This window comes from Spea bombifrons, chromosome 3, assembly GCF_027358695.1.
Source record: "Spea bombifrons isolate aSpeBom1 chromosome 3, aSpeBom1.2.pri, whole genome shotgun sequence".
Lineage (NCBI taxonomy): Eukaryota > Metazoa > Chordata > Amphibia > Anura > Pelobatidae > Spea > Spea bombifrons.
The window spans coordinates 106,343,025-106,369,321 of record NC_071089.1 but is presented as its reverse complement, the minus strand read 5'-3'; the positions used below and the strand labels follow the sequence as shown (position 1 = coordinate 106,369,321).

Below are 26,297 nucleotides of genomic sequence, written 5' to 3'. Positions count from 1 at the left end.
TGCTACCACTGTCCTCCCTCCCCGAGATATGCTACCACTGTCCTCCCTCCCTGAGATATGCTACCACTGTCCTCCTCTGCCCCCCCCCCCGACTTACCGGAGAAGACTCCCGGGTGTCTTGCGGGGCCGGCGGGGGACATCTACGCAATACGCGTATACAACTTCCGGTGCCGGCACATCCAGTGCCGGCACCGGAAGTTGTATTGCGTAGATGTCCCCCACCGGCCCCGCAAGACACCCGGGAGTCTGCTCCGGTAAGTCCGGGGGTGGGGGGCAGAGGTAAAACGCATCGTGCGGACGGTCCGCACGATGCGCTTAGAAAACCTCCCATGCCGGGAACCCCCCCCGTGGGAAGTGCTGGCAGGGGAGGCTGTCTGAGCGTATCAGAGAGTAGGATGCAGGTCCCCTGCACCGCTGCGGGGGATCTGTATCCTAACCCCGCTGCCTGCCATGCATGCTGCCTGCCTGACATGCAGTCCCGGGCGTCGGGCGCTAGACCCCGAATATAGGCCGCACCCCCACTTTAAAGACTTAAAGTGGGGGGGGGGAAAGTGCGGCCTATATTCGAGCCAATACGGTATATTTTGCTGCTTAAGATTTAAATTCTTAAGTTATACATTTTAATGGAATGGGACACTGACAATAATGCAGAGAATAATTTTGTGAATTTTAAGTTTGTATATTTCTATATATTGTAGGATATTTTCAAAATGTAGAAATTCATTTTAACACTTGGGTATATTCACTATAGATTTGTACATTCAGATTTGTACAAACTTTATTTTTAACAAATTTTGCCAATTATGACAGGGGAACAAATGTTATCAAACTATAACAAATAAATTTAATAAAAAGTCCTATGTGTCCTTTATGTAAAAGGACATTCAAAACAATTGGTCCTCATATTCGACCAAAGGAAAGGGAAAAGTCCAAAAGTAAAACAATTTTAAAAAGCCGCTAAAGTTAACCCTTAAGAACTCAGGGTATATCACACTTGATTGCAAGTAGTTTCCACATTTTTGCAATGCCTTTGTTTAACAGCAATCTCTATCTTTCTCATTTAGTATACCCATACAATCTATATATTAAATGAGGGTCAAATATTGTAAAAAAAATTAAAACCAAATGTGGAATTGTCATTAATAAAAACAAAACCAAACACACATGTATTACAAGTTTCCATCATAATTTGACCACAATTTTTTAAAGTGATCTAACATCTATCTATTTGTATGCCCACATGGCCTCATCTTGAAATAGACACCATAGTTTTGAAACAGATACATGATATTTACTGTATATACATTAGATGTTTGTGACTAATTAGAGAAACTGAGATGAAAATAGAGGAAATTACAAATATGAAACATACCTGATCAGACGGTGAGTAGCATTTGTTCAGTATTTTCATCTGTTAGGAATATATGTAAAAGTTATTAGGCCAACACGCATTTCTTTGCAAATTATTATTATACAGGAAAAAAGTTTATTAGGAAATCCACATCTAGAAAGAATACCCTGCCATTTTTTGCTGCTCTTGAAGCTATTGGATGTAGTTTAAATTGCAGTGTATGAACTTTCTAACCTTGGACCCACTATGACCTAACAAAGCAAAACATTACATCGAAAAAAACTTTTGATTTATGTACAAAGAAGGACATTTTATCAAGATTGTGACAATGTTTGGTTTGGTTTGCTGTATTGCTTTGGTACTGGCTTCTTTACTATCACACACAGAAAATAATTTCTTAAGTATTATACAATACAGATATCTGCGTGTGTGCATTCAAAAAAATCTTTCATGTTGAAGAATGATAATCCATGGGAATCCAAGATGTTGATCAAAAATATGCTGAGATTTAAATTACCTATATTATCCTATAAAATGACATCTTTTCAAGATCAATTACATGATACTAGCTATTACTGTACATAACCCCAAGGAATTATGCCAGCCAATACAGCTCCTGAGCAATTATGACATTTTTTGTTTAATGCTGTTCAACAATAAGTCTATTATTATAGTTTTAAAGTCAAGTATAGCTATTTGATTCTAAAGTTATTATTACACTTTCATTATAGAAAGTTTTTCTAATACAAGGATAAATAAGCAAATAAAAACGTATAAAATAAATTGAAACTTCTACTGCTATATTGAGAAGTTATGAAATGTATACAACTTCACGATGTTAAGTAGTAACTTGAGAAAGCTACACAATGATCAGCAAATTGTATAAGTTTCATAAAATCATGCTAATGTATTGATTTTCTGATTTGCTTTATACTTGCAATATACTGATTAAATTCCTTGCAATTTCCACACTTGAGAGGATACATTTCCCCAATAAAATAACTTTAATTATTATATATGCTAAATTGCATATATAAATTGTAAAATGGAAATGCTACAGCCGTGGGCATCTGCTTTATTCTTTCCAAAGGAAGTATCCTCCCTACCTTTCCCCTGTCCTGCCCCAATACCTTCTTAATTCATCCCCTTTGCCTAACTTTGTTGGCTCATGAGAGGGGTTTCCTGATGGGAGGCAAATGTTAGTTACCCATTAATAGGAAAAATATATGAACACGATAGTAGGTGTTAATAGAGAACTTTTTTTTTTACAACAGCTGGAGTGGTAAAGATTAGTCACAACTATGCCAGACTAGATTGTAAGCTCACAAGAGCAGGGACCTCTTCTACTTTCCTACCAGTTTGTTATTGGTGGGATTTGAAATAATTTTACTAACTCTGTTGTAACTAGACTTGGGCGCCGGCCAACGCTTCGTGTTCGTCTTCATGGAGGAAAAAATCTTCGTATTCCACGAATACTACCCTGTTCCTGTGTTCGGTTCAGGCGAATATTCGCGTACATTCTTCGTGTTTGTTTTTGTTCTTCGTTTTTTGCCGTTTTTGGTAGAAGGGGTTAATTGGTTCATGGCAGATGAGCCCCCTGCCAGCGACCAATATAGTCACTCGTACAAACTCTTAAAATCCAAGAGTTAACGGTCGCTCGTACGGACCTTTAACTCTTGGAGTGGGGAGACCATGGTCTCCCCAGGCCAACTTCCACCGTCAGGAGTTAAAGGGCCGTGCGAGTGAGTCTATTGGTCACCTGCAGGGGCCTCCTCTGGCATTAACCAATTGGTTGATGCCAGAGGAGGCCCGTGTAGGCGACCAATAGAGTCTAAACATCCAGTGTGTCTGCTTTCCCAAACCTTCATGCGGCCTGCCTTCCTCTCTGCTCATGTGGCAGGGCCGCGTGATTGCTTTCTCCTGCGGGCAGATGTGCCCTGGTGAGGTGGGGTGCCCACCCCCGTGTATAGTTTGGCCTCACTGTGGCCGGGGATCTGTGCTTGAGCACTTCCCGGTCTCCTTCCCAGCGGAGCATTTTTGTCTCAATTTCACCGTGGAGGGTGACCCCCTCTGCCTGATCCTTGAGAGTGACCCCCTCTGCATTACCTGAGGGTGACCCCCTCTGCATGTCCTTGGGGTGTCCCTCCCTTTTTTTCTGGCTGGCTGCTGCGGTTATAAGGCCTCCGGTGGACATTTTAGCTGGTTAAATTTAAAAAAATGAAAAATACGTTTTTACACAGCCCGTCTCAGCTGTAGATTTATGTAAACTACTTTGGTAGTTTTCTATCCTCTTCTGTCCGACCTCACCAAGGAGGTATAACAGTCACCTCTGGATCATCACCTCCCTAGCAGAACGGAATACATCCCAGGAAGGAGTACCTGGTCACGGACTGGTTTTCCAAACATTGGAGGGATGCGAGCGATTGGTGTCTGTGACCTGATGCCTTCCGTGCCCTGGATTGGGCTCAGGGCCCATTGGCATTGGATCTATTCGCTTCCCGTCTCAATCGCCAGGTGAAGGATTTCTTCAGTTGGTTACCAGATCCAATATCCCTGGCGTTTCTGCAGACGCGGCCACCCTCAGGGAAATATGCCATATCCCCGTTTTTGGTGATTCTCCGGGCTTTCCATCATAGGTTTCTATTTCCTGTAAGGCTAAATCTTTGTCCTCTTCGGTGTCTTACCCCTACTTTCCTGAGTCTCCCAAATTGTGTGTTGCGTGCTGTTGCCATAGTTATCTCTCGGCCACGGCAGGCTTGCGCTCATCCTTTCTGGGTCCTTTGTTCATTTCCTAGATTTCTCAGTTTCGGTCCCTACAGTGGCTAGATGGATCAAATGGATCCTTCCTTTGGCCGGTGTAGATGGGTCTTTGGGGGCCCATTCGGTTTGGGGCGCTGCGACCTCGGTGGCCCTTGACTTGGGCGGTTCCCTCTCAGATATTCTTTCCGCTGCTGATTGGTTCAGGAAATCGACCTTTCACACGTTTTACTACCTTCCTCTGGCCCATATTGCTCCTGCGCTGTTGGGGTTGGGGATTACTCTAGCCTTGGTAGAGAGTTAATCTAAATTTTATTAAAGACAGGAGGTGAATATTTCCCCCCCCTGGATTCTTTTCTCTCTCCCACTGTTTCTATGTTTAGTTTGGCTATGTGTATTCTACTATTTATATATTTTGTGTTCAGTTGTGCTTTGAGGTTGTTTTTACTGTAGTTTACTTTCACGTTGTTTCTCCTTTATCATATAGTCTGGGTTTGCCCGGATGTCCGCTGGAATTAGAAGAAGTTTTTTGTCCTCCGGTTCCTGGACTGTTGCTGTTCCGGTTCTTGGTTGAGGTTTTGTGACACATGTTTCGGCACATCAAAGAAGAGGAAGTGGAGTGTTCTGTGGGCCTTCTTATGGATTCTGCATTTTTCTGATTGGTTGTTTGTTTTTCTGTTATTAACCATTTCTTTGCTGTTGGAGGTTTTAGTAAAGAAGATGATGCAAATAAAATTTACATTATCTCTACACCAAGGCTAGGGTAATCGCCAATTATTATTATATATGTTGCTAACTAATAATGTTAACTTATCTGAAACCGTTACACACAATTACACAGAAATAATGTTCTGAAAATAAAATTTACTTGACAATGTTCAAAATATTATTTGCTGGCATGTTTTAGGATGCTTAATTAAAAATAGGCAATTTGCCCATAACGTTTCACAGATATGATTCAAAACTGTAAATAAACAGTAAACGTACATTTTGAAGCGTCAGATCATTGATGTTTGTTGATATTGCTCTCAGCCAGTCAGCACTGTCGTGTGCAGAATGAAACTGTAGAATGCCAGAGCTGACTCCGTCTAGTGCCAGAAGTTCAAAGGAGTTAGGTCTGCAGTAAACATAAGGAGTCTGGGTCAATCTCAAGTGTAAAATCAAATCTAACCTTAATTTGCATAAAATGCTATTGAATATATAAAAATCCCACAGAATTCAGATTTATTTAAATTTATGTTTAAAAATAGATGAAAACATATTCCCAATATGTTTCTTATGTAAAGTATATGCTATATATAACCATTTAAATGCAAATGCTTTAGTAAGTATATAGATAGACTGTTTGGTACTGTTCGTAATAATTATTTATTTTATGAATATGTTTGTGGGTTTTTTTTTAAACAGATTAATATGAAATAGTATACACAATTATATTTGAAGTTATTCAGAGAATGTGAAAGGGAAAAGGTGGATGATCAGAATAATCAAATGCTTTGAACTATATAATATTAACTTGGTTATGGTTATTTACACGGTTTGCTTAGCCCTTTGTGCCTCGTTTAGTCACACAATAACTATGTTAACTATTAAAATGTCAATGTATGAGAACCTCATTTTGTTTTCAGCATCATCTAGGAATACTAGATAAGTACTGTATTTGCTCGATTATAAGACGACCCTGATTATAAGACGACCCCCCAAATCTGAATATTAATTTATGAAAAAAAGAAAAAGCCTGAATATAGGACGACCCTATAGGAAAAAAAGTTTACCAGTAAATGTTAATTCTTGTAAACTATGTGAACTATTTTTTCTTAATTAAACCTATAATTGAGTAAAATATTTTGTTTTTATTTCCTTTTTTACAACATGCCCAGTTATACACATCTGTCCCCTGGCTTGCCACTCTGCCCCAGAAATGCCTTATACCCCCTATATGCCACTGTGCCCCATGATATGCCTTTTAACCCTCTAAATGCCACTGTGCCCCATTATATGCCTTTTGACCCCCTATGTGCCACTCGGCCTCCAGAATTGCCTTATACCCCTATATGCCAAGCACCGGGGACTCAGAAGTACCGGTAAGTCATTTTATTCTTACATTACTAGAAGGGGCAATGCTGAAATAAATTAACAGATGCATAGATTTGTCCCATCCCAGTCCATCCTGCTAAGGCATTGCCTATTTAAACATAAAAACCTTTATATATTACGAGGCTATGAGAAAAAAGAAAAGAAAATCTGCAAATAAGTGTACAGGAAGCAGGGAAGAAAAAAATAGATGGAACGAAATTTAGCCACCAATCATGAAACTATCAATTGGATAAACCATGCTTATTAAGATACATTATACGGACAAATGGAATTGGGAACCTGACCATTACACTAGCATTCTAAATACATAGACATAATACGTAGTTGCCCCCCTCACAAATGCTCTACAGGATGAGCGGGCAAAAATTCTAATAGGAACACTCCAAAATCTTGTGGGAAGCCTTCCTAGAAGAGTGGAAGCTGTTATAGCAGCAAAGGGGGGACCAACTACATATTAATGTCATATTTAGAATGTAATGCTACAAATGTCCCTGTTGGTGTAATGGTCAGGTGTCCCAATACTTTTGTCCATATTATGTATCTTAATAAGCATGGTTTATCCAATTGATAGTTTCATGATTGGTGACTATTTTGTTGCATCTATTTTTTTTCTTCCCTGCTTTCTGTGCACTTATTTGCAAATTTTCATTTCTATTTCCTCATAGCCCACTTAAAATAAATATGATTATCAACTGAAATAAATGTTTAAAAAACTAGCGATTCATATGCAATTGATGTAATCATGAAATTGCTAGTTTTTTAATCATGTATTTATTTCAATTGAATGTGACTATTTTTTATTATAAGGCTTCGAATAAAGCATTAGTCTCCATGTTTCTGACACAATAAGGTTAATAGGATGCGTATATAAGTGTGTCAGAAACTGTTGCTAGCCACCCATATGAAGTCTTTTAAGATGAAACGCGTTGGTGGTATTTTGCTATTGCTAGTGGGATGTGAGGCCGAGTTTTGGGAGTTGTGCCAACAATTCCGGACCTGCATACCTGCCTACAGAGTGGTATTTATTCATTCTGTTGTATTCATTCTGGCTTCATACATAGCTCCATGTTTTTAGAGCATTATGAGTGCCATTTCATCTGTATTTAATTTTTAACTTGTTTATTATTTTATATATGTATTTTTATTCTTCTTTCTTGGATACAATTGTTGGTTCTATTTTTTATATTTCTAAGTTTATTTATTATTTCTAACTTTTTGGTGGTTTTGCTGGTTTGGATGCTATCCTTGTGCAGGGTTATGCATTATAGTTTGTTTATTTGAACTATCATTGAATGGAGTAGTAACCTTTCCCTGTATAAGTATAACTTTTTCTGCTGGCTGATAAATGATAGTCATATTTGATCTTTGTATCTATCTCCAAATCTGTATACACTCCATGTTTCTGTTAACATTATATGTTTAGCAGCCTTTCAGGCATTTGGCAGGTAAACTGTCACAATGTTAGTGCACGTCCCACTATCTCATAACTTCCAAGCAAAGTTCAGGTGCAGCCTTCAGTACTTTTCTCAAGACTGGGGAACTGGAGAATTAACCATGCCTTTGCTGTAGCTGAATCTGCTGCTAGGGCTAGGACTTACAATGAACTACAAGAGTTTTAAGATCAATGTTTTTAGTATTTGTTTCACATGTAATGAAGCCTGATACCTATGCCCTTTCGTACATTGTTTGTCATATTAGTTAAGGTAAATAAGACTTTCAGATTATCCTGTAACATTGTTTGTTCTTCTACAAGAGCAAATGAATTTCATATTCCATTTATCTATCACATGCTTTAGTATTCAAGGAGGCTGAAAAGATAGCTATCAACAGTCACATTCATTATGAGTTGCTTTCTGTCTCAACAATTTTAATTATTGTTGTTAAAGGCATTCTTGTGTGTGGTCACTGAGAGATCTTGAGAGGAAGAGAAGTACTTTAATTAGTAGTGTTGACATAAAATGTCATTAAGCTGGTCTACCTGTGGGTAAAAGCATACACACTGACATCTGACAAGAAATAAATCTTGGTAAGATGGTACATCAAAATTTTATATATATATTTTTTTATCTAATATAACGAACAATACGGCAGCTCAGGCCATATATGTAAAAAACAAAATAAGGTGAAAGCAGCTATCCCACACAGTGCTTTATCAACTTGAGGTGCGAAACGCATGAAGTGGCCTCTCTTTCTCTATGGCTGGTATGATAAAATAGCTTTTAATTACTTAAATAATTTCAAAGGTTTTTGTAATTGCATTTATAATCAGTAAATTTGTGGACAAAAAGATAATGTTCCCTTTATTAAATTACATTTTGTGGCATATGTAATTAAAATGAAAATCTAATTTATTGTGATTAATAGAATGTTTTCCCCGACCTAAACTGATATTCTAAACAATATATGAGTCACACAGTAAGAGGGATGGGTAGTCAGTAATGTTGCTCTATAAACGCACATTACATTCTTCACTACTTCAATCCTTCTTTATGCCAGGCAGAATGCATAAACATAACACTGCCTATGTTTTCATCTATTTTTAAGGAACACTGACAATGTATACTTACCACACAAGAAACAATGAGCTCAACAATGGGAAACAATTAAATTACCTAACCAAACCTTAATTGGCCTCTATGGTGTGAAGAAATACAGTAAGCAATTCAACAGCTTGGCAAAACCTCATGGAATAATTGTACATGCGATGCAGGGGCATAACAATTATGGTTTGCCTCTTTGAAGCTGCTAGGTGTGGGTAATACCTGCAGCAAGCAGCACAGAGATTTTAAAGATCATCCAATCGATCTCACAATCTCTCCCTCCATGCTGTGTCTGACTGATCCAGCATGTAGGAAGTGACAACATATCTGAATCAGTCTGCACATTGCACAGAGGTACAAGGGTCCTTAAGGGGTTAAATCCAAGGGTTCACTTACTTTTCCCACCAGCGCTGTGAATGTTTAATATGTGTTCAATAAATACATGACAGAATATCATTGTTTGTGTGTTATGAGCTTAAGCACATTGTGCTTGTCTATATTTGTGACTTAGATGTTTTAATGCAGAAAACCAGGAACATTTAGTAGATTCCAGTAAAATATAAAAAAAACTACTTTTAATATTAATTTATTAACCAAAGCCTTCAAGATTTATCATAAATATTTGAACAAAATAGGTGAATTCATTTTACACTTTGTAAGTTTGTAGCTATTTATAGAAGGTTTATAAATACTCTACAATGTAATGATTCTTTCACTGATTATGATGAGATAAAAAAAAGTCTCAAAATATCTTGAGGATAATACTCAATAATAAATATAACTTGCATGAGCTGGACAAAAGTCAACCAGAAATATTCACTAAATTCAGCATACATGTGTACTCGCAAAAATCTCTCAACTCATGAGCATTCGACTGAGTCAAGTTAAAGTTCATAAAAAACAACTTTTACATTCCATCACCGGGAAGAGTTCACCAGGGGGTGCATGACAGTGCTCCAACATAATAAAAAAATAATGTAAAATATAAACAGATAAATAAATGTGTATAATCTCGTGTGGGCATATTAATAAAAACTGTTGTGTCAGTAAGAAGACAAGTTATTTTGCAAGTGTTAGCATGTGAGGGCTTAAGTCTGGTCAAGTTAACCTTTACCTCAACTGACCACTTAATTTACAGATTAGTGTCATGGAGTCGTCCCAATGGGTAATTAACACAGCAAGAAGGTTTAGATTTGCATTCCATCTATAGATGATAACAGACCTTAATTTTACTGTAGAAACCTTAAACCTTGAGATCCGAGCCATAAATAATGGAATTGAAATGGCATCTATCCAGCATTTCTCATATTTCTGTTCTTTCACTGTAGGTGAAGAAGGGGATGAAGGTGTCTAAAAAAATTAAAACACAGTTATAGATACAAATTAACAAGGCGGGTATACCCTTCCAATATTGAGGTATTTTTTACAGCTTTGTGAAGACATATTGGGACATTTATTACTTTATTATGCTGAGAGGCTGATTCACAGTATCCTAGAAAGAGCTCCAAAGAGAGGCTTCCCTTTAAGTACAAAAAAATGGTGGTTCAGCTCTGAAAACCTTACTTTTGCCCTTTTTTATCAATGGTTATACCAGCATTCATACAATTAAAGTAAAGAATAGTAATAAATATATTTATCAAAGCATAAAAATAAGGTCTAATTTATATACTTACCTTGCAATATTTTAAAGTGTTATTTGAACTCTTTCCACTAAAATATTTCTTTGCACCTTTCTAGTTTAATTAATTAAAAAAAAAAAATTCAGGCAATACATTTTCTAAATACAAGAACGCAGCAAATGTATTAAGTATTAAGACCAAATTTGTTTTTACAGATTATACATTTTAACAATGGATTTGTCATGTTATACAGACATTTTTGTCATTTTACAAAATACTTTTTTTTCTAACTACTTATAACTGTCATTAAATATTCTGTCTGTGCCTCCTACTTAAGCATTATCTTTCACTGTTCACTGTTATACTGAAAATACTTAAAATTTACACATCTAAACTTATTTGAAAGTTGTCTATCTCCCTCTGTGTTGCAAATTGCCTTGTGTAACAAGGTAATTTTCTCACATTTTCTTCAGCTGTTGTTCGTTTGCATACGTATCACAAACTGTGCACTGAATCATGACCATTTATTATCACAGCTAAGAGAAGTGAAGAATATTTTTAGAAACGGAAGAATTTTTTAAAGTCACATTAATCCGCAGGCCTACGATAGAACTTTTGAAAAAGGTGAAAGTAAGCATGGCTCTGTTGTGAAATCCATTCTTGTATTTGAAGTACAAGGGTCAAAATACCCAAAGAGAGACACAATACAGAATATAATAATCTTATAAATTGATATCAGCCCAGAAGTCAAATTAAAGAATTATATTCATTATGCAAATTTTTTGGTAAGAAAATTATTGCTTAATTTAATGAATTACTATGAATCCACACCCGTTTTAATAAATGTAATTCATTTCTTTGCATAAAGATGCTAATATTTTTAAAGGACGAAAGATCTATCACTGAGTCTATCGTTTTATGATCTTACTGCTTCTAATTCAGTATGTCAGACTTCAAGAAAAGTGGAAGAACACAAATTACATTTATTCCCTTCACTGAATCATCGTCCATAAATAAGATATTGCAACATATGTTAATCTATCCACTCTTGCTATTTTAATTCCCCAAAAACCTATGAAGATTCTTCATGTTCACTAATAAGACATCACAGTCTGCAAAATATCTCTATATCTCAATACCCTCATGGCTTTTAGAGATATGTTCTGCTCATTAACTGTGAGATATACTACAGTGTCTCTGCCACTGATAACACTTTCCTAAAGTTGACTGTAAATTATATTTTAGCCACCTGTGTTTTTATTCATCATAATCTGTAGATCTGTTTGTACACATACATGTTTTATTAACTTTAATGGATGCTTTCAGACAAAAATGGGTTTATTCATCAAACTGCTTGTGTTTGCAAGTAGACTAAAAACCAAAGTTTGCAGCTGTAAACTTGCATGAGTTGGGCAACTCACATTTGCACTTGCATAAAATCACTCTCAGCTCACATAAACTCGCTTGCAGTAGATTAAAGTTGACGCAAGTTGAAATGCTAGCAAGTTCCAACTCATAGTTTTTACCTTGTAAAACAGGGAGCCCAGGAAAAAAGGGGACCTAGCAATCGGTCTTGTCTGCCCTATGCACGATGGGGCAGGGTTAATCAATTTAACTTGGGAGGGTACACTGGCTAATTATAGATTTTTTTACCCCCCTGTCTCCAGGCAGATGGGGATAGCGTTTATAAAAATAACCTATGGAACGTGCAGGCCTCCCATAACATCAAACCATTGCAACCCAGGCACCACTAAGCAAGGTGGTTCCTTCAATCACCTTAAACCCTGAAATTAATTAAAAATAAATATAAAAATTAGTGTTGTGCAAATTATACAGAATAATACAGTTTTAATACAAAATAGCAACTAGCATTATGCAAGCTACACTCAAGTTAGACCATTATAAATTAGCAATGTATCTTTCTAAACATCCTGGCATGGAAAGAGTTAAAATAACCATGGGGTGTCTAGTTTGCAAAAAATTTGGTTTCAGCGAGATAAGTTGAATTAGCCAGATTCAAAGGTGTCCCAAATAGGACATAGGGACAAGATTATCAGATTTTGAAAATCTTTTTTTTAAAATATGATTTTGATTTTGAAATAGCAAAACACTTCTTGTACTTATTGCCCTATAAAAAAGGGCAAAAAAGCAAAAAAATAAAAACATTGGATATTCCTACTCGGAACAAATAGTGGAATCTATTTAGCAGGTTTTTTCATAGCTTTTGTGGATGAGTATAAGATGTTTCAAATAAAAGTCTTTTTTTATTTTTCCACCATATTTTATTATTCTTTTTATAGCAAATTAGATAATATAATAAAAAATGGTATCTGAATAAAGCCCTTCTTTTTCTGAAAAAAAAAACAATATATAACTTAAACAAGAGCGAATAAAATTACAGCTAAAAAAAGAAAATAGAAGACATACTTACTGTGTTAGAAGTATTTCCATTTAAATGTAAACCACTATCAAAGAGAGGGGAAGAAGTTCCACTGCTTTGGTCACTGTGTTGGTCTGGTGAGCCTTAAAATGTTGATGATAAAAATATAAATACTGAGCAAATGACATTTTTAAAATCTTTAAGTAGCATTAATTGTAATCATAAAAATCAGAGTATAAAGATTATATTACAATAAGCAAGAGAACCTTAAATTTACACTCACTAGCTTAGCTTTGCTCATGAAATGCAATTTCTATAGCTTAAAAGTCATTGTTGGTCGAAGCTGGACTACAGATTGGATTGATGTGGCTCAAAACAATATGTGATTTGAAATCAAACTAGCTTAAACTACTCCACATTTACATTGTTTTGTTTATTTCAAAGGTCCACATGTTTCTTATGTTTCTGTACCCACCAGCAGGGGAAGTAATCAGAGATTCCAGCAGGGTCAGGACAGACCCTTCTGGGTCTATACTTCTCTCATTAGTCCTTCCAATCGATGTCAGTTCAGATATGCATCAGAAATGAATGCTCAATCACATGATCAGGCATTCAAGTGGAACAGTGTACCAGTACTTGTGCCAGCAATGTACTCAGCCTGCAATGTTGAGATGACATCTGTATCAAGTTATAGTAGTATAAGCATATAGATTACTGTCTTGCTGTTATCTTGCATCATCTAACACCACCAATACAAAGGCTGCCAACACCAATCAACTGCAACCATATAGTGACAATAACTTAATAGAATAGAAATATCAACAACTGCAAAGTAGTGCAGAAAGTATTAAAATCAACCCATTGATCTCAAGACACATGCAACAACTTTCATTTCCTTCCTGAAAAGCTTCAGGTATCATCAAATAAATGCCATGGCACACAACATAAACCTCATTGCACACAAGATGGAACTGGCTGCAGAAACTCTACAGAATTTTCCATAACATCCTCCTGCCCTGGGAATTGTCTGCAGGCTGGCTGCAGAAGCATAGATCATTCTATAGAAACTCTGGTGCTAAAATATGCATCTCTGTGGCCGACTTCAACTCTCTGTAGGATAGTATTTATCCAGCATAAGGAAGCATCATAGTGGCTGGTGTTCAGCAGGCAACACCATGTGAGAGGGGTGGCTTTTGTGTCGGTGACAATTGTTATGTCGGTGTGTGTGTACGGCTGTGTGTGTTATTTGATTATAGAGTGTATATGTGTGCACGCCCACCATATCTGTGATCTATGCAATGCAAGTATGAGAATCATAACCTATGACAATTATATGGACATATGGAGAAATGTTAAAATATAGAATGCCAGGCTACCACTTGGTCTTGACTTACGTTCAGGATAAGTTTATGTCCCATACATTATAACTCCCTCACAGTGTGCAACTTAATTTCCTCATTATAACCTCTCGCACTTCTATTAGATGCCTGTTCAATTATATACCGCCCATTCAGTGAATAGGTTTTGTGCCCTCTAAACTCAGTCTTGTTATTCCGTATACGGCTTGTGTATGCATGAATATTTTTAGCAGGATCATTTATATGCGATTGTATTGTATTTATATTTTTTGATACATAAATACATTCCTATAAACTGGTGCTGGGAGACATAACAAAGGTAAAAAAAAAACACTGACCGCAATATTGTGGCTATTGCTGTAATTGGTCCTACATACCAGCAAGAGTATTAAATATGCTCTAAAGAATAGTATATACCACTGGAGTATATTGGACCCCCAGATTTTACTGATCAGGAATACATTTTGATTTATATACATACTGATTTAATACTGTTTTAATAAATAACTTATTGCATCTACTCTGAACATAAGTTTGCATATTATTTACTAACAATGATCCTTCCCTCTAATTCAGTGATACAGTGCCACCCCACAAACAGTCAAACAGTACAAAGCAGAAAGGCAGATGATCGGTCTAGGAGTACAGTAATCAAAACTAAGCTTTATCCTTGCACATGGCACACATACCATGTGTGTGCTAGTTTGGCTAAGGCAGTCAGTGAGTTTGAGTTTGCATCAGTTTGGCAAAGAGTGATCGGTGTGTCTGAGTGTGCATCAGTTTGGTGAAGCCTAGTCAGTATGAGTCTGCATCATATAACATTGTCACCAATCAAACTGTACTAATCGATATTTTCATCTTTAGTCTATACATTTATTTGATGGAATAAGCTGATGTAACAGTGTAGGTGTGAGAGAGGGCACTCAAGGAGTACAAATAGCAAGATAATATCTTGAAGAAAACGGTGCTAACACTCCAAACATGTATACTGATATACTGAGGTCTACTTTATCATTATACTCAGTAGAGTACCAAAAGGGAGGCAGGATCCGCCTCGGGCGCCACTCATTAGGAGGGTGCACTGATGGCCTCCTAACATGGGCCTGCAGCATACTGCTGTGGATCTTGCACTGTGTGAGGAAACTCTTTTCCCTCCCAGGTTCCTGCGCAGAAAAAGAGTTTCCTCACACAATGTGCCGGCACCACACAAGTAAGCTGTGGCACAGGCATGCTGTTTAAGGGGCACAGGTGGCAGAGGCAGGTTGGTAAAGGGGCAGATATGGCACCGGCAGGCAGTTTCAGAGGCAGAGTTGGCACAGACGGGCTGTTTCAGGGGCAGAGTTGCCACAGGCAGGCTGTTTTAGGGGCGGAGTTGGAACAGGCAGGCTGCTTCAGGGGCAGAGTTGGCACAGGCAGGTTGCTTCAGGAGCAGAGTTGGCACAGGCAGGCTGTTTCAGGAGCAGAGTTGGCACAGGCAGGCTGCTTCAGGGGCAGAGGTGGCACAGGCACGCTGCTAAGAGGGGCAGAGACCTACCACATCAATGTCTAGCTTAGTGTATAGTGATGGGAGTTACGCTGTACAACTGTCAATTTTTGGCTCAGCATATAGTGATAGGAGTAATGCTGTACCATATATGTTCAGTAAATGTTAGTTATTTAAACTTAATTTATTAAGTTAATAATGTTTAAGATTTCTATTTTTTTCCAGTTAACATACAATTTACAAATCTGTGAAAAAAATATTCTTGCCAACATTAATTTTTTGTGTGGGGGTTGCCACATACAGGATCGGCCCCGAGCGCCAAATACTCTAGGTACACCCCTGATTGTACTACTTAAATTCTGCATGCTAGAAATTATGTCAGTGGCTGTATCAATTTATGCATTGTGCATTGCACAGCTTATATGCTTGAACGCATGCAACAAAGTTTTTATGCCACGTTTTTATTTTGTTTGGCCTTCACCAATATATATTAGAGCTAGCATCATGCAACCTGTCAGATGACCCTTGAGAAAGGCTAACAGCTGAAATATTGGGGATCTCATTAGCACTGTCCGTTTTTCTTCTATTACTCCTTGAATATCTGAGTGTGCTTATTTTACTATCACCACACCGCTTTTCTTATTTTTCCTTTTTAGTGTTATGTCATAATACATTCCTACTTTTTGGCATGCTATTATTTTGTGGTAATATTTATATGTAAACGTGGGCACCTCCTAAATCTATGGTTGTAGTGATATAAAATGTTCTCAAAGTTTAACCAGCTTCTCTGCAAAGTTTAAAAATACATAGTTTATGGTAGATGTCAGGATTATGTTAAATGCTGACATGACATATTGGTCACAAAGGTCATGTCCATTATAATAGGACATGTCACAGGTTAAACCGACTGTAATCGTATAAAGATTTAACCATTATTTTGTTAAATATGTTGGAAACAGCAAAAAAATACATTTTGACAGATTAGACAAAAATCAATATCACTGAGAATAGAAGGGCTAGAATTTGTATAGCTGACTGGCAAAAAAAGACTGGATTTTTTACAGCAACTGCACCTGTAATACAAAAGTGATTTTGATATCATACATGAAATATTCTATTTCAAACAAACTAGACTTGGGCTCCGGCCAACTATTCATGTTTGTTTTCGTGTTCGTCTTTGTGGGGGGGGGGAATCTTTGTATTCCATGAATATTCGCCCGTTCCTGTGTTTGGTGCGGGCAAATATTCGTGTACAATCTTCCTGTTTGTTTTTTTGCCGTTTTTTGTAGAAGGGGTTAATATGGGGTAAACGCGGTACGCACTATGCAGCTGCTTTGGCGCCAGGACAACCAATGAAGTGCTTCTGTACAATGCCAATTGGTTGATGCCAGAGGAGGCCCCTGCAGGCAACCAATAGAGTTGCTTGCACAGCCCTTTAACTCCTGACGGGGAACTTGGCCTGTTTCTCTGCTCCAAGAGTTAAAGGTCTTTAACTCCTGACGGCAAACCTCGGGATTTCCGCTCCCATTCTTTACGCAGCATCGCAGGGGTTAACGGAGTAGAAATCCATAGGTTTGCCGTCAGGAGTTAAAGGGCCATAAGAACAACTTTATTGTTCGCCTGCAGGGGCCTCCTCTGGCATTAACCAATAGAGTCGTTCAAACACTGCCATGTTGGTATGTTCAGTATTCGGCTGAACAACAGAAACACACCCTTTGTGTTCGTTTTCATGTACGCCCAAATACGGGTGCACAGTTCTAGTACAAACCCATTATACGGACACATTTGTAGAATCTGCAGCCATTGGGTTCAGGTGATATTATTTGTTTTTTGCTCAACTTTTTATAGTGAAACATATTACTGGTTTTGGATAGTGATAGACTTGTGAATTCAAATTTGCACAAACGTTGTTTTTAACAAAGTGTTCTTGTTTCGTGCATTTGTAGGAATCTCCGATAATGAGGAGGGTCTCCAACCAAACAAATGAAAAATAATGGCAACATTGACAAAATTTAATTAAGATTCATCCATTCATATGCCATGTTGTGCCATTATTACAAGTTGTTTTGGTGCCATTACAACCTGTTTTGGTGCTTTAATTAGATAAGAATTTGGTAGAAGTGACCAAAATATTGAAGAGGGGTAGTCTCATTTATGGTCATGGTTGTGATTGTGTTTTTTTTTTTATTCTGTGGATTTACATAGCAGGACATAACAATCATCTGTTCCTTAGCAGGTCTAAAAATTAGGTAAATACAACCTGAGATGAACAACAACACATGACATATTACACAGTGTCATGGTTTATTCAATAAAAATAAAGCCAAAATGCAGAAGCCTTAAGGAACGCCAACTACCTTCTATTACTCTGGAAATTCAGTAGCTGGGTGTGTCTGTCTGCTCATACCTGCACTGTCTCGGTTGCTGCTGTGGCTTAATCTCTTTGCTTACTCTGAGGGATGAATGATTTTCATATCTTTCTAATTTGGGAGAAATCTGTACCTTCTGAACCATGTGGCTGCATGTATCTACCTGCCAGTGTATTGCCAGTAGCCCACTACTACTGCCATATCACTTTACTTACTCTGAGGGAACAATTAATCAAAATAGTAAGTTTTGGAGAAATGCAGTCCCATAGCATGTGGCTGATGTGTGTGTATCCATTGGTGTAGTGCTACTGTTGCTGGTGGTCCTTCAATGCAAAATAGAGTCTGGGTCTTTTCCTAAACCTTGAGATGGTGCTGCTGTAGGAGAAAGGTGAGTCCAGAGGCGGCCCCTGCAGGCCCCAATAGATTTTTTAAATCCTGGTGCCGTAACTTGGCTACAAGAGTTAAATGTCCGTACAAACGACCAATAGAGTCGCTCGTACGGACCTTTAACTCTTAGAGCGGGGAGACCATCCCAGGCCAAGTTGCGCCGTCAGGAGTTAAAGGGTCGTGCGAGTGAGCCTATTGGTTGCCTGCAGGGGCCTCCTCTGGCATTAACCAATTACTGAGCTATTTGGACAGACATGCGCTCAGGCTGAATAATACCAGACTTCACCTGATCTCCTGATCTCATCCCATCACAGGTTAAAACTAAATTATTTAATTCATTTTAACTATAACTAATAAAAAAAAAGTCATCCACTTCAGTCTTTGAAGGTCATAAAAACTCCAGGTTTGCAATTCCATGTAGTATGGCATTTTGTAAGACAATGGATAGATAGATAGATAGATAGATAGATAGATAGATAGATAGATAGATAGATAGATAGATAGATGGGCAGGCAGATAATCTAAGCTGCTCTTTGTCCAGTGTTTAAAGCTTTACTTTTTCATTGCATTATATTCAAACAGTTATGTGTTATTAACAAGTAAATGATCTCTCGAGACACAAATGCACAGTTTGAGAATTGCAGAACTAAGCGTTTTTGATGGTGTCATCTATCTACGCTGAACAACTTGGGTACCATAAGACCTATAGCCAATTAATATTGAGGTCATAATTCTTCTATTTCTTTGTTTAAAACAATGTATACTAAAAATACTTTGTCCATGAACCAGAACATATTTACGAGGACATTTTAGACATATCTTAATCATAATTTAAAGCGGATATTTCTTGTATAAACATATTTTATTTAAAAAATGTTTATTTTTACGCATGTACATTTTCAATTACAGAGAGAGATTTTTTTTAAACCTCACTTTTCTAGTGATTGCCTTACCATTTGAAGTTAGTTCTCGGATTTCTCCATAGTCAGCTGAAAAAAGTAAGCAAATAAGGAAATGTCATGTAAACCTAAAACACAGTATTTTTTTCATTCACATTAGTTTTAAAATTCTAAATATTTCAAAACTAAATATATAATACATATTCAATATTTGTGTGTACCAAAAAATAAAGGCCATTTTCTTTATGTTCAGCCCACTGAAAAGTCTAATCATATAGATACAATTTTACACTGCATTTCTATAAAAGAAATAATGTAAAAAGGAAATATACATTTTAAAGAAAAGGTAAGACATCATACTGTATACAAGGTCCAATTTATTTTACATTTTCTATTATATTATTGCTCAGGGGATGTGTTTTCTAGATGTTTTCTAGGAGAACGTTGTTATGTGCTCAGTGTGAAACAGTATTAGAAATGTATCAATCTCAATCTTTGGCTCCAAACTTCATTGCTCAAATTGAATTACTTAGTGCCGTGATAGACTGAATTAAGCTCTTCATTGACATCAATTCTCAGCTCCAACAAGAACTCCAAGGTTGCCAAAAATGAAAATGAAAGCTGTTTATCCCAGAGTAGGAAGTTAAAATATTTTGCTTAAAATATATATATTAGACTTGTGTATTTGTATTAATTGCAACAGCCCATACATGGAAACTCATGAAAAATGCAACATCCTTCTGGGAGAAGAGGAGACCACAGCAAGACTACATCAGACTACATCAGTACCTGCCATGGAATCAGGGACTCTATATGACCCCCTTTTTATTACCTATTTGTATTTTATTTGTACCGTTTATTCACTTTATGTAATACCCCAAATATCTTATATGGCTTTGGCAATGCTGAAAATGCTCCAAACCACTATTACTTTACCCTCCCCTCTCCCCAGTCTGGAACATCTGGGACTCTAGAAACTAAGTAGCTTCTTAGAACCTAAATGGAACCAACCACCAAATAAACAAGGTCTATTTTCCCCTACTGTGCTAGAGATGAGACCGTATTAAGAGAGGGAGAAAGCCCCCACCAGCTGTCTATCCTAGCAGTTAACAAAACAGAACTTTTCACAACTTCCCCAGTGGAACCCTGCATAGTATAATTTGCACACAAAACCACATTTCCTATTCCTTTGGACCTGTGTTACCCATTTCTGCACACACCCACACATGTAGCATGTATTCAAAACATTTGAGAACCTCTGAGTCCAATATGTATCCTAAACTCCGTAACATAAAACCCCTAAACCTGGACATAGTATGTGGTTTTTACATAATGCATGAGCATCAGCTCTTCACCTCCAATCTCTTCTCCCACCTATGCAATCCATACCCAATGGCTCATGTTGTTGTGTTGTTGGGGGTCAAAGCCAAGACAGGACAATATACACAATATTTGAGAAGAAAGCATTTACTATACATGTTGCTAGTGTATCACATAAGCAGCATAGTATCCATTTCCCACACCAAGTACTATCCATGATGCTATTTTTTATCTTACCTAATGGTAGTTTCAGGAATGATGGTGCTTCCTTAAAATAGTAAACCGTAATAGCAACATCATCTCCTGCATTTCGTAACAAATGAACCTAAAAGGCAAGAAACACATCAGAATTTCTACACTACATATTTCTATATTTTAGGTATGTCTGTAGATTAAGATAAAGCCAGGGCTTGTCCTACCATATAGGCAAACTAGGCAGCTGCCTCAATCTTCTTCCCTGTGTGAGAAATATGTGCATGCAAGAGGGATCACCAGAAACATAGGTCGCCTAGGGCTATTTATGGATAAAGTAACTAATGGGCATAGGTTAGCAATTTCTATAATGTGTATAACAATCCAATAATATTGCATTATTAATGCATAGTTATATAAACTTGATGTGTAAAAAAGAAATGCTTTTATCTGTGCATATTTAAGAAAGTATTTTACACCTGTAAAACAGGGAGCCAATAAACTAAAATAATTTCATAGGAGACAAGAGGCTTGATTTAGCTCCTTGAAACCATAATTGGTGGTAACATTGCTTGAAAATCCATGGTACCTGGCTGACTAACCCCCAAACAGGAATTGTGGATTCCAGAATGAAATTACCAAAATATCTATACACTGTAGAAAGCTGAAATAAACACAGCTTACACACCATACACAGAGAGGAAAAATCACAGGGCTGTCTTTAATCCAGAGCCCTCAACAACCAATGTATGAATGAGTATGTATTTATATACTATGTAAGTGGAGCAAGTATGAGACATGCCGGCTGTTTAGGGGGTTAAAGATGGCACAGGCTGACTGCTTAGGACAAAGATGGCACATGTAAGCCGTTTGGGGAAAAGATTGCAGAGACATGTTGTTTGAGGAAAAAGGTAGCAAGTCATATGCGTCCAACCGGGGTGCTGGGTAGGTCCTGTGGATGCAATCTGGGCACTGGAGCAAGTCCTATGTGTGCTATCTGAGATCCAGGACTGAGTTTGTATGTGATTTTTCAGTTAATCTATACATGCAAAGCTGTGTTTGTGTTATTGAGTTCCTCTATACCCGCAGTGCTATGTTTCAATGTGTTAATTATTAATACCTGCAAAACAGAATTTGTATTATTATTATTATTTGTCTTATTCAGTTGATCTATATCTGCAATGCTGCGAACTACATGCGGAAGGAAAACAGAGGCGTGGTACAGTAGAGCCGGGAAGAAAGGAACTCTGGGGGTGATGATGGCAGAGAGGGCACCGTGGGGTGGCTTGCACAGGGTTCCTAAATATCTAAAGCCTGTCCTGATCACAACTCGCACGTCCATTTCGGGTGACGTGTTTCACCCGCTCTATTCATTTGCTGTGGGATCGACATAGTATTGTGCTGTCACAAGGCACATTTTAATCTAAAGCAGTTCAGTATACTCAAGATGATGCAGTCAATTTATTTTATTGGCATGTTTTTACTTAGATAAAGTTTATTTACTATAATATTGAGATACATTTCATGGAGCCTGTGGTTAATAAGACATACAAAGAGCTTATATTATATGCTGTATTTGGAAATGCTATTCCAAATGCTGCTACACAATTGTTTCTTTAAAAAGACTATAGGAAGAAGATGAAAACTGGCAACAAACTACCGGGTCTAGAGTGGTCAGCGTCCTTTTTTATCCAAGTAGAATTTACAGTATTTGAGGATATCTTATCCTATTATTCTCCAGAGTTATATTTTATTTGGGATTGTGATATATTCTACAGAATACATGTGTTCTGCTTTACACAAGGGAAATAAATACAGTCCATTGGTGCCACAGAGATCCATGTGCTTTCCTTGAATCATTTGTTCTATAATATTCAGTTAGAGCCAGATATTTAATTATTATTAACTAAAATCTTTAAAGTTAGCATTAATGTCTCTCCTATAAAAAGCGATAACGCCTTCTAAATCTTTGTAAAACTACCAAAACCTGTCCTTGATAATAAACAATACAAGTAATATTCCAAACAGAAAAACCCAAGATGATCATAAATATACAGGGCATGAAACACATTTCTTATTTATGTGGTCATCACAGCCTGTTTTGCTCACAGACGGGAACAATAAAAGTAGATATTGAAGTCTGAGATCCAAATAATCTATTTGTGATTGAAAAGACATTGCTTTTTGTATTATTATTATTGTGGTCTGTTGCTGCATTAAAAAGCAAAATAGGTGGTGCAACAAACCAACAGAATGGCATATAGTGCAAGTATATGCAAGCTGGAAACATTACAGCAACTCTGGAATGTATTTGGACCTGCAACTCTGAAATTGGGTGGGCAAATTGCACCCCACCTTATCAAGACGAATCAAAATTAAAAAAATAACTATATTTGCAGAAAAATGCACTACCTACTCCTCTACTTCTAAGTATCCCAAATTGGTGAAAGAAGAACATTTAAATGCATCTTTGGGGCTTTTTATTTGCTGTATGATTTTCTCTTTTAATATTAATTTTTAGGTGGATGGTCCCCTACAATAGACCAAAGATAAAAAATTGAGGGCTTATGATATTGCACTCTTTGGCTACCAAAAGGGGGGACAGTGATTTTCACAATTCTTAGCAGTATTGTCCTAGGAATGGTATTTTCTAGACTTATGCAGTTGTATTTGGGCAAACATGAAAGTGAACATGAAGGGTGCTTTTTCGTTGTTCAACCTGAATACTGAAGAAACAAACATGGCGGTGTCAAAACATACACGAAGATGAAGACACACAACACAAAGAATCTTTGTCTTCATCTTCATTAATATCTCCAACTAATCTCCCTGGTCCCTTCCACCTCTAGCCTACCTTATCTATGGAGCATGGGAGGGGTAAACAGGCGTGGAAATCCATAGGATCGCGCAAGTAGTTAAAGGTCCGTGCAAGTGACTGTATTGGTTGCCTGCAGGGACCTCCTCTGGCATCAATCCTCTACCGCTTACCGATAGAATCGATCTTATGGACCTATAACCTGTTCCCTCCCCTGGCCAAGTTTTGGCGTCAGGAGTTCAAGGTCGGTGCAAGAGACACTATTGGTCGCCAGCAGGGAGCTTCTCTGGCATCAACCACTGAAGGAGCTGGCTGCCGGCGAGCCATAGAGTCACTCTTACAGAACTTTATCTTCTGGAGCAGGGAGACTCCCAGGCCAAGTTCCGCTGTCAGGAGTTAAATGTCTGTACAAGCAACTCTATTGGTCGCAGGGAGGGAGCTCCAGACGAGCTGCACTTCATTGCTTGATGGCAGAGGAGGCTTGTACGGACCTTTAAAATCCTGGTGCCAAAGCTGCTGCGTACCGCGTTAACCCCGTATTAACCCCTTCTAAAAAAAAAGACAAACACGAAGCTGAACACGAAGACGAACACAAAGAGTTGGCCGGCGCTCAAGTCTAGTATTTAATGATGTGAATAATAGTTAATAATGTATTTATTTAGTTTGTTTGATTATGTGTAAATCTCCATCCTACAGCATTAAGGAAAATTGCTATACAGGTCATGGTAATCGGAAATCAACCCTTATGAACTTGATGTTAAAATACAAAATTTACTCACAAGGAACGTGTATGGACATAGGTAGTTCTTGTACTCTGAATCGGTTATTCAGCTATATTCTTAATGAAACATTTTTTAGATAAAAAAAAAGTTTAATGACGCTGGAAAGGAGACCAAAATAATAAAAAAAACTATGATTATTATTATAAGTATTATTATTTTTAAATTATTCGCCAACTTTTACTCTAGTACTGAACCTCAAAGATTATGTGAGCATATGAAGGAAATAAAAAAGAGAAAAACAAAGAGTAAAAAAAATCTTCTAATCATAGCAAGACAAGGATAAGACAAGCTTACAGTCAATATTTTGTCCAGTAAATCAAGTGCAGGCAGCATATGATCAATGTCAGGCTAGGCAAAGGTTTGAGGTGTTTAGCAACAAAACAATCTCAGAAGTAACTATATGTTTTATTATCAATAATTGAATCTGTCCTCTTTTATATTCCATGTCCTGAATTGTTGGCTCATTATAATTTACCCGTTCTATCTTATTAGGATGCACATTATTCCATTGCTCATTGCAGTGGCAATATTTCTCCTGGATGGTCATGCTGTTTGAGGTCTGTATGTTTCTATGCTAATTACTGTGTTAATAAGACTATCATAGACGATTTAATTATAAAAAAAAAAAAATGAAAAGGTATCTTTAACTAATCAGACAAAATCATGTCCCCATGTTGTATAATATGTAGAGTAACTAATATACTTTGACTACTTAATTAAAATGTTAAAATAGGAAGCACTTCATGATAATTAAACTGCAATCCGGTGAGGCTAAAAATATTTTACCTCCAACACAGATATAATTTACGTCATTCTGCAATTAGTTTATGAAAGTTATAAGGCAATAATTATACTAATGGAAATATAATTAACTCTTTGCAAGCTTTAAGGACATAGCAAGCCCTGGCATCATTAAGATGGTTAAAGATGCCAGCATGGAAAATAAATAATATTGTGTTAATAGCATGACATATAATAAATGTATTGTAAGAGCATATACAAGAATGATTTATGTATGCTTCATTGTTTCATTCTTAGCTTCTGTCCAATTCTGTAATTATAAAAGGAAATTTATTTGTGTTCATGAATATATGTTTGTACAGTATGGTAGTCAAGATGTGTCTCTATACCATTATTTACCTATAAACCAATCCATGTGGTTAATTGCTTAGGGGAGAATATCATTTCCATATACTTCTTCCCACACCTGTATTTAGGATTTCATCCGTGCTGTACCCCTTCTATGGAATTCATTTCCACGTTCTATCAGACTTTCTCCCTTGTATGCGAATTTTAAAAACTCCCTGAGAACCCACTTTTTTGAGAAATGTTCAAACTTTCTTCCTAACACTCTCAGCCAACATCCTAATCAGGCCATCTGAACGCACGTCTAAAGATCATCCTGACTCGAACAGCCCATTCCCATCTAAGCAGTCCTCTCCTACTGTTTCACCTTCCCTCAATCACAGACTGTATTGTAAGTTTGCAAGAGACAAATAATAGAGATGATGTGAAGCGCACCTCAATGATTGTAAAATGTGAATCCAAACTAAAAGGAAAGCAATATAACTAAAAGTAGAAAGCTACAAGGCATTTGACACATGTCCCACAATGTGTGTATAGATCAAAGGAAATCAAAAAAGCAAAAATGCCGAGCTCAGAATGTACAAATTAATTCAAATAAGCCAAACATAATATGGTCAATCGAAAGTAAGGATAAAACTGATGCAGATAACTTTCTTGATACAATGTATATTATCCTTCAGTCCTTGACAACTATCTCCTACAATGCATGCAAAGAAAAAGAAAGAAGAAACAAATGGTGCAATATGTTGCGTCTAGGGGGAGTCAGCCAAATAAAAAAAGTATGTGATTGGGGGGGGGCTAGTCCTGCTCCCTAGGTGGTAGGGTGTTCTTATCAGGATGTTTGGTTGAAGCGTAATTAATG

The 26,297-nt window shown here is 37.2% G+C and overlaps 1 protein-coding gene across 1 annotated transcript in view; it reads right to left on the bottom strand.

Annotated features, from left to right (window-relative positions):
* Positions 1-26,297, bottom strand: part of SNTG2 (syntrophin gamma 2) — an 85,194-nt gene that overhangs the window by 37,477 nt on the left and 21,420 nt on the right. Inside the window, exons 7-12 of the mRNA XM_053460444.1 lie at positions 20,798-20,885; positions 19,295-19,330; positions 12,796-12,887; positions 9,968-10,095; positions 5,096-5,225; positions 1,373-1,411 (exon numbers count right to left, since the gene is read on the bottom strand). Coding sequence (XP_053316419.1) covers positions 1,373-1,411; positions 5,096-5,225; positions 9,968-10,095; positions 12,796-12,887; positions 19,295-19,330; positions 20,798-20,885 — 513 coding nt within the window. The remainder of the gene's footprint in view (positions 1-1,372; positions 1,412-5,095; positions 5,226-9,967; positions 10,096-12,795; positions 12,888-19,294; positions 19,331-20,797; positions 20,886-26,297) is intronic.